The sequence below is a fragment of the Podarcis bocagei genome (genome assembly GCF_964188305.1).
Source record: "Podarcis bocagei genome assembly, chromosome: 2".
Classification (NCBI taxonomy): domain Eukaryota; kingdom Metazoa; phylum Chordata; class Lepidosauria; order Squamata; family Lacertidae; genus Podarcis; species Podarcis bocagei.
The window spans coordinates 8090292-8100232 of record NC_138126.1 but is presented as its reverse complement, the minus strand read 5'-3'; the positions used below and the strand labels follow the sequence as shown (position 1 = coordinate 8100232).

At 46.8% G+C, this 9941-nt stretch overlaps 1 protein-coding gene across 1 annotated transcript; it reads left to right on the top strand.

The window, feature by feature from the left end:
- The first annotated feature begins 2486 nt into the window (after nt 1-2486).
- LOC308580767 (uncharacterized protein) lies at nt 2487-8936 on the top strand. The gene is made up of 6 exons (XM_081182917.1): nt 2487-3242; nt 4326-4830; nt 5011-5092; nt 5375-5457; nt 5635-5761; nt 6927-8936. The coding sequence occupies exons 2-6, from the start codon at nt 4417-4419 to the stop codon at nt 7736-7738; spliced, it is 1518 nt and encodes a 505-aa protein (XP_081039043.1). The 5' UTR covers nt 2487-3242; nt 4326-4416; the 3' UTR covers nt 7739-8936.
- The last annotated feature ends 1005 nt before the right edge of the window (nt 8937-9941 follow it).

The window sequence follows — 9941 nt, the reverse complement described above, 5'->3', positions numbered from 1 at the left end:
CGGGTTTTCCGTCTTGTGAGGCATTCATCTTGTGGGGCACCACTGTATGGCAACCCTAGAGCCTTCATTACATATCTTTAAGCTCCTGGCGAAAATGTTTCTCTTCAATCAGGCTAACAGTCTATGGTCTTTTAAATGTGTTTGTGTGAGGGGGATAATTTTGTTTTCGTTGAGTATTTTGTGTTCTTATTTTGTATTTTTATGTTGTGAACCAGTCTGTGACCTTCTGATGAAGGGTCGCATACAAATTTAATAAACAGTAGTAGTAGTAGTAGTAGTAATAATAATAATAATAATAATAATAATAATAATAATAATAATACTGTGCTGTGGTCTTTGGATAAAGGGCAGTATACTAAATGAATGAATGAATGAATAAAATAAATCTTCAAAACTTTCCCAAGGGACTATCACAGAGAAGAGTGAATAAATTTATATCTGGAGCATACACTTTATTTAAAACTGAACTGTCAAGTTGTAGGCAGAAAAACCAGACAGACTAGCATCTGAGGTGGTACAGTGGTGCCCCGCAAGACGAACGCCTCGCGAGACGAAAAACTCGCAAAACGAAAGGTTTTTTTGTTTTCGAGTTGCTTCGCAAGACGAATTTCCCTATGGGCTTGCTTCGCAAAACGAAGCTTGCCCCGCAAGCTCCGGGGATAGCGGGAAGCGCAGCGCGTCTTCCCCGCTGTCCCCGGACCTCTTTTGAAGCAAGGGGCGGTGGGGAGAAGATCGCTTCTCCCCGTTGCCAGCCCCGCAAGCTCCGGGGATAGCGGGAAGCGCAGCGCGTCTTCCCCGCTGTCCCCGGACCTCTTTTGAAGCAAGGGGCGGCGCGGAGAAGATCGCTTCCCCCCGTTGCCAGCCTCACAAGCTCCGGGGACAGAGGGGAAGGCGCAGCGCCTTCCCCTCTCTCCCCGGACCCCTTTTGAACCAAGGGGCGGCAAGGGGGAGAAGCAATCTTCTCCTCTCCGCCCCTTGCTTCAAAAGAGGGGACAGAGCGGCACTTCCCCTCTGTCCCCGGTCTCCATAGGAACGCATTGATTGATTTTCAATGCATTCCTATGGGAAACCATGCTTCGCAAGACGAAAAACTCGCAAGAAGAAAAAACTTGCGGAACGAATTAATTTCGTCTTGCGAGGCACCACTGTATCTATATTAACGGGCAAACTATAACTAAGCTACAAATATTTTACGGAAAAATTTATTCAACTGAGCGTATTTCAGGAGCTCCTTAAGCCAATATATTGAAAACTAAAAAAGAGAGGCAGCAACTCCTTTTCCATAGCTGAAAGAGAAACCCCAAGAAACCAGAAAAAGGACCAGCACATCTTGCAGTTTCATCTGGCAGGGTAATTCCAATTCATTCCTCTAGAACCTATCAAACTACACATAGACTCATGAAGCAATTTAAATTAGTTATTTCAAAACTAGATATTTGGAAGGAACAGCTGCCCCTGTAAATGCCTCCACATACAGGGGCCTGTAAATCTAGGCCTTATTGCTAGCAGGGGAAGTGGGGAACATTTTGAATCCTCATGAAAAAAAACTCCAGAGGGAATTAGTGTTTATACACTTATTTGACTGTGGTCCTGCAGGGGCTGTTGCTTTGGAATAATAATAATATTTATTATTTATACCCCGCCCATTTGGCTGGGTTTCCCCAGCCACTCTGGGCGGCTTCCATAAAAACATTAAAATACAATGATTCATCAAACTTTAAAAGCTTCCCTAAACAGGGCTGCCTTCAGATGTCTTCTAAAAGTCAGATAGTTCTTTATTTCCTTGACATCTGATGGGAGAGCTTTCCACAGGGAGGGAGCCACCACTGAGAAGGCCCTCTCCCTGGTTCCCTGTAACTTTGCTTCTCGCAGTGAGAGAACTGCCAGAAGGCCCTCAGTGCTGGACCTCAGTGTCCAGGCAGAACAATGGGGGTGGAGACGCTCCTTCGGGTACACTGGAGAAAATCCCCTGACCCTCCAAGTCCTCGAGAGGGGGGGGCAAGAGAGAATTGTTTGGATCCTTCAATTCTAGTGCTTTTCTGGAAGAGAGGGGAAGGGAAAAGGTGGAGAAAATCCACTAGATCAGGGTTTCCAAAAACTTGGGTCTCCATCTGTTTTCTTTCGGACTACAATCCCCATCAACCCTTACCACTGGTCCTGTTAGCTAGGGATGATGCGAGTTGTAGTCCAAAAACAGATGGAGACCCATGGGGGGGGGGAGCTGCTGTCATGAGCTTGTCCTACACTCGAATAGGACCCTGGCAGAGACACATGCCCAACTGGCATGTTCTCTCCCTCCTGGTTGTTTGGGAGCTTCAAAAGTTTTCTTCTGCCCGAACATCACATCGGCACACTTAGGCATCTGCAGAGTTTGTGCAGTCCGTGTAACAGAACTCAGCAACTCAGCATTTTGGCTAATCTACTTTACTTCAATATTAACACACACACAGTGCACTGCAACACTACTCCCTCTCTAGAGTCAGACAGCAAAGAGAGAACAAAGGACAATACAGTGGTACCCCGGGTTAAGTACTTAATTTGTTCTGGAGGTCCATTCTTAACCTGAAACTGTTCTTAATCTGAAGCACCACTTTAGCTAATGGGGCCTCCTGCTGCCGCCGCACCGCTGGAGCACAATTTCTGTTCTCATCCTGAAGCAAAGCTCTTAACCTGAAGCACTATTTCTGGGTTAGCGGAGTCTGTAACCTGAAGCGTATGTAACCCGAGGTACCACTGTAGTCCCACTTCACAGAACACAGTAACACAAACATCCTGTCTCTGTCACTTCCCACTCTGTGGAGTCAAAACGTACATTGTCATGTGACAGACAAAATTCCCATGACTGCAGTCATGGAGCAGGAATTCTAACAGCTGCTCTGGAGGACTGAGGAGAAGTGCCCAAAGAGAAACAAGTGGGGAATTGTTAAGATTCCCCAACAGACATCTCGCCATCTTCCCCCTTAGCAAGTCTGATAGCTGGCTCCACAATGACAGGAGAAGAGCAGCTGCCCTGCCTCTGTATTACAGACAGCCCTTCTCGCCTTTTTGGCTTTGTAAGGGTTAAAGCGAACCGATTTGCATTCCTAGAGAGGAAGGGGACCAGGAGGGGAGGAGTGCGGAGTCCTCCAGGAGAGAAAGCCCTTCCCTCCAAAGCCCCTTCCTGCCTGGCTTCTCCCTGTGGGGGGGACAAATTGGTCTTTGTCTCTCCCAGCGCTGCACTGGGGGGACCCTTCTGGGAGCCGGTGAGTTGTTCCCCCTTTATTTTGTGCATTTGGGCGAAGGGGAGTCCCAGGGCTGCAGGAAGGAGAGGGTGCAAAGGAGACCTGATCATCCAAGATGCTCCCCCAAACAGGGAGAGCAGCCTTTTTCTCTCTGTGCAAAGGCAGGAGATGCTATTTGAAATATTGCGGGGAGGGGAGGATTAAAAGTTGCTCCCGGTGCAAGTGTATCTCCAGTTGAATTTTAATTAGAATTAACATCCCCTCCCCGTTAATCAGGCAGTGGAGTTACCAAGGCTTCTGGTTGGCAGACATGTGCCCATTCGGACGTGTGCAACTCCTGAGTGATGGAGAGGATCATTTGGGAGTGAATACAAAGCACTGCTGAGAACCATTGGAGATTTAATAAATCAGGAATCCGTTGAAGGAAAGTATTTAAATGTCATTTTAAAAAAAATCAAATTCAAAATTGAATGGCTGTAACACAAAGCATCTCCCCATCCTTAGTGCATTCGTACCACGCAGATATTTTGCACCAAAAGTGAGAACACCCACCCACCAGTTTGCCAACCTTGAAAAAGAGCATCACGTATTGTTTCTGTGCAGTTTCACATTTCAAACCTACTTTACTCCGGCTTCATTTTGCTCATTAACTGCCTTGGTCCAGACACTAATGCTCTGCTCAACCTACCTCACATTGCTATTGCCAGTTGTCAATCACAGCTCTGACAGTCCCTCATTGTTTTCAAACGTGTGGGAAAAGGGGAGGAGTCAGGCTGACGTCTCTGACATCGTAGTAATAATAATACGGAGCCTGTTTCATATCACAGGGCGAGAAGGGGAAGTGAAGAGGCTGTGAGATCCATCTGTAAGGACGCTGAGATCCAGTAGTAATTCTTGGCCTACGTTTTGAGAAATGCTGGCATAGAAGGTAGTCTGCATATATTTGTTTTGTAGCTTTCCTTCTAGGAGAGCTGGAGACTCCTACTGCACCACTATAATCTGGCCCTGGGTTCCAGTGAAACTCATCCAGGCCTGCTCGGAGAATATTTTCCCTTTCCTGACAGTGTAGCAATCCCGTAACACAACAGTGTCTTTGTTTTGTAGGGGTTGGCATCACTTCTAATTAGGACAGACTGAAATTGACAGAAGACCAAGGAACTCCTTTGGACAGCTTGGAGGCTTTCTTGGGGCACAGATGGATGAGCAAAACTCAGCTGGCCCTGAAGCAGGAAGAGGCTGCAGTGCCATCAAACCAGGGAACTCTGAAGTATTCTGGAAAACCTCAGTGCAGGAGGACCTAGGTGAGGATACCCTCAGTTCTGATGTGCAGCGACAGCGGTTCAGACATTTCTGCTACCACGAAGCCAAAGGACCCCGAGAGGTTTGCAACCAACTCTACCATCTTTGCCGCCAGTGGCTGAAGCCAGAGCAACACACAAAGAATCAGATGCTTGACCTGGTCATCCTGGAACAGTTCCTGGCTGTCCTCCCCCCGGAGATGCAGAGCTGGGTAAGGGAGTGTGGGGCAGAGACCAGCTCCCAGGCGGTAGCCCTGGCTGAAGGTTTTCTCCTGAGCCAGGCAGAGGACAGGAACCGGGAACAGCAACAGGTGAGAGTGTTTCACCATGATGGTTCCCAAGGCATTCAGAATGTGAGGGAGGGTATCTCAAAATTCTCTGCTACTATCCCAACATTTTTTTTTGGGGGGGGGGAGCATCCAATGAAGGTTGTCCAACCTCTGTCCTTCCTCCTCCTCAATCCCTGTTTTGACTCCTTATTACTGTTTCAGGGTCAGGATCTGCTTGCAAAAATGGACACTGATTTACCTGAGATAGAGATGATTCCATTGGACAGCAGACAGAGGCCACCAGGTAAGGATGGTTGGGATGCATCTCAGTTTGGTCTCCCTCTGCTGAGTGTGAAATAAATCTAGGGCTTTTTAAATCTTTGGCGGCAGATGAGACTTCCCTGCATTCTTTTTCACTGCTCCCAATTTCCCTTAGATGTTTTTACACAGCTGATACTGTATATAGAATGTATATATTTGTAAATGCTCAAAATACTTTTTAAAAGGCCCATTGGTAGCTAAATGTACTTAACTCCTGAAACAAGGAAGTGCTCCTGGCTACCCACCACATTTTTTTTCCACACAGGTGACTGGATAATGCTGGCAGAACCTCCTCAGCCATCTCCTCTTCACAGTGGAGGGGAAGCAGCTTCTGTGGCACTGGAACAGGTAGGGGTGGCAAGTCAGTGGGGGAAAAGAGGCTGGACGCATCCATCATATCTCTGTCTCCTCTTCACCTCCCTGAGCCCGAATACACAGTTCCATTAAAACCTTAAAATAAACGCCTGTTTTTAAAAAGTGCAACACGATGATCCAATCTGGAAAAGCTTCTTTGTTTTCTTTTAGGGTCCCGCATCCTTTGAGGATGTGGCTGTGCATTTCATGGACGAGGAATGGGCACTGCTGGATCCTGACCAGAGAGCTCTGCATACGGAAGTCATGGAGGAGACCTGTGGGATCCTGGCCTTACTTGGTGAGGCTCTCAGTGGCTTGATAATATCTGTCGTGAATTATGAATTCTTATCCACGATCAATTGCAGATAAATTTGATGAACCCCTATATTCTGATGTAGTTCAGCAGTCGCCTACAACAGCTGGGATTCAGACTCCCTGTAGTTAACATTGAATGGGCATCTGTGTACTGTATTGCCTTTCAAGATGCATCCTCCAGTTATGCCCATTTAAGCGATTGCCTGACTGGTTTTTACTGCCCTGGTAGTAAGCTGGATCTGGCCTGCAGACCCTGTGAGTCAACCAGCACCCCTACACATGGGCCAACTTGGATAGGTGAGCAGGGATGACCATCCGTCAATCACCTACCATCATTATCACATGATGTGACAATTTGAAAGGCGCAAACAACCCCCCCCCCCGATGGCCCACTGTCAACATCAGTCTGCAGATCAGGATGGAGAATGAATTATCAGGATGGAGAATGCAGCTGATCCCAGTGGGGCTGATCAGCTGATAGCTAGGGAAGTCACTGACAGTGAATGTTGGGGCCTAAGTTTTTATTTAATCATGTTTGTATCTTTCCATTGTTCTTATAAGTTCAGAAGGTTATGCATGTACTTGAGACACATGACACGATCTTTTCTTTGCAAGACAGGAATCATAGAGTTGTAGAGTTGGAATCTTCCCTGAGGGTCATCTAGTCCAACCCCCTGCAATGTAGGAATCTCCACTAAAGCATCCATGACAGATGGCCATTCAACATCTGCTTAAACTCTTCCAACAAATAAAAGAGAGTCTACTGTTCAACTTTCCAACAGCTCTTACCTTTGGAAAGTTATTCCTGATTTTTTAAATTGTTTTTATTAAAAAAATTATAGAAGACTGGGGAAGAAGAAAGGTAGGGAGAGAGCAGGGGAGAGAGAAGGGGGTAGTAAATCGAAAATTATTCCTCATGTTTAGTTAGAATCTCCTTTCTTATAACTGGACTCACTGGTCTGGGTCTTACCCTCTGGAGCAGGAGAAAACACGCTTCCTCAATCTAACATGTGACAGCCCTTGAGATGTTTGAAGGTTCTCATATCTCCTCTTAACTGGTCCTCACAAGGCTTGAAAAATTGCATTTTTACATAATTAGAGGCTCCATTTCCTTCTAAGGCTCTAATCAGTTTTTGTCTTCATTGCAGAAGGTGGTGAATTGGAAAGCAAGACTAAGGGAGACTACTACAAAATCTATACAGTAGGGGCGCCATGTAAATATTGGGAGTGTGGACAGAGTTTCCACCAGAGCTCCCTTCAAGGAATTCATAAAGGGGAGAAACAATATCAGTGCTTGGAATGTGGAAAGACCTTCAGTCGGAGTGACCATCTCACTTCCCATCAAATCATTCATACAGGCAACAGACCATATCAATGTCTGGAATGTGGAAAAAGCTTTAGCTTGAAACATAATCTCACTTCCCACCAAAGAATTCATACAGGGAGGAAACCATATCAGTGCTTGGAGTGTGGGGAGAGCTTCCGCTGGAAGAAAAGTCTCACTTCCCATCAAGGAATTCATACAGGAGAGAAGCCGTATGAATGCTTAGAATGTGGAAAGAGCTTCATCCAGAAGGAAACTCTCACTTCCCACCTAAAAATTCATACAGGGGAGAAACCGTATAAATGCTTAGAATGTGGAAAATGTTTCAGTCGGAGAGATCATCTCACCTCCCACCAAATGATTCACAGTGGGGAGAGGCCCTATCACTGCTTGGAATGTGGAAAGAACTTCAGTCAGAGTTCACATCTCATGACCCATCAAAGAATTCACAGCAAGGAGAAACCATTTCACTGCTTGGAATGTGGAAAGAGCTTCAGTCGGAGCAGCCATCTCATGTCCCATCAGATGATTCATACAGGAGAGAAACCATATCAGTGCTTGGAATGTGGGAAGAGCTTCCGCTGGAAGGAAAGTCTCACTTCACATCAAAGAATTCATGCAGGAGAGAAACCATAGAAGCTGTAGAAGCTGGGGGGTCAGTGGACCTGGCAGGGCTGCTAAGAAGTAACAGAGGTGTGCTGCAAGTAGTCATTGACAGCCTCCTCCATGAATTTAGCCAATCCCCTTTTACAAACATATGAGTTGATGGCTTTCAATACTTATTGTGGGTAGGGGTGAATTCCACAGTTTAAATGTGTCCTTCATCGGCCTTCCTGCTGTTTTGAACATCTGTGTGTCCTTGAAGGAAAGGAGGGCAGCTGGTGAGTGGTCGTGGCAGCATGGTAGTTTTAGGCCTGGGGTGCCATGGTTACCTCCTGAGATCCTGCCACCACCAGACATATGACTAAACCAGGGATAAGGGACCTGTGGCCCCCTAGTTCTTGTTGAGCTCCTGCCCACCTAGCAGTTCGAAAGCACATCAAAATGTAAGTACAGTCATACCTTGGGTTAAATATACTTCAGGTTGAGTGTTTTCAGGTTATGCTCCACGGTGACCCGAAGTATCGGAATGCATTACTTCCGGGTTTTGCCACTCGCACATGCTCACATACTCAAAATGACATCACGCGCATGCGCGGAAGTGTCCAATCGTGACCCGTGCATGTGCAGACGCGGGTTGTGTTCGCTTCAGGATGTGAACGGGGCTCCGGAACGAGTCCCTTTCGCATCCAGAGGTACCACTGTAGATAAATAGGTACCGCTCCAGCGGGAAGGTAAACAGCATTTCCATGCGCTGCTCTGGTTCGCCAGAAATGGCTTAGTCATGCTGGCCATATGACCCGGAAGCTGTCTGTGGACAAATGCCCGCTCCCTCAGCCTATAGAGTGAGATGAGCGTGCAACCCCAGAGTTGTCCGCGACTGGACCTAATGGTCAAGGGTACCTTTACCTTTATGGATGGAAATGTGGGGTGGGGGGATAGAGGGGGAAGAAAAATGCAACACAATTGATGTAATACTCTTGTCTGTCTAAAAAGAGCAGTGTAAGAACATTAATTCAGGGGTCTAACATTACCTGTCTGCTGCTTTGGTTCCCTGGCTTGCACCAGGAAGGCATCACAGAGGCTCAAACAAGTATGTGCCCTCACAAGCCCACATTCCCAGCATGCGTGCACTCCTGTCTCAGCGACGACTACCCTGGCTTGGTCATGTCTGCATAATGGAAGATGTCAGGATCCCCAAGGACATGCTCTATGGGGAGCTGGCTTCAGACATCGGGCTGAAGGGGTACAGTTAGGGTTACCCCAGAAAGCCCTAAAAGCTGTTTGTGAATTCCCCCCCCCCCAGCCAGGCCTCGGAGTACACATTTTAAAAACTGCATTTTCCTCTAAGACAAAAAGCATGAGCTAAGCAGTCCTCTCTGTAACAAAAACGCTGTAACAAACCCAGAGCTGAGAACAGAAAAGCTTTCGCTTCCCAAATCCAAGATAACCTTGTCCTGGTACATTGATTTGCAACATACTTCCGGGAACAGAGCCAGAGAACGAAAAGCAACATTTCTATGTAAGAATCTGTGAAGGGGGAGAGGAAAAAAGGGGTTTGAAAAAAAGGATAAAACCTGCTTGTAAAATGTTTTCGGTGTGACCTGTTTTTTGTGAACTGAATCACACAGGTGCCTCTGCGCCCCCCCCCCCCATGGCAGAATAAAACGCTCTTTCTCTGGATTAACCCCTTGGTGTCGTTTGGCTCCTTTTGTCTCTGCTCGGGTGCAACAATTATTCTGACCCATGGATTAAAAAGGCTACAGGGCCTGTTGGCAGACCAACTCTGTGTTACAGAGATGTCTGCAAATGTGACATGAAGGCTGGCAACATTAACCCTGCATGTGGGATAGCCTAGAGATAGTCAGGTTGTGTATCCACAGCAGTGACCCTAAACCTCCATCCCAGCCAAATTCACCCACAACCCAGTCTACCTCCTAGGGACAATCTGCCTTGGTACCCCAAATCTCCTCTAGTTGTAATCCTTGATGCTTGGGCAGTTTGGACAACTTTCACAAACACCCTTGGGTCACCTTCCTCTGGTACAGGCATGTCCAAAGTCTGTTTCAGGGGCCTAATTCTGCTTGCCGTTCGATTTAATCCGGCCCCCGTGGTAGTATATGTCGTCCTGGGGTAAAAAAACTCAACAACTTCAATCCTAAAAAAAAGCTCAATTTGGTTGGCCCTCACGCATGTTTACTTCATCAAATCTGGCCCTCTTTGAAAAAAGTTTGGGCAC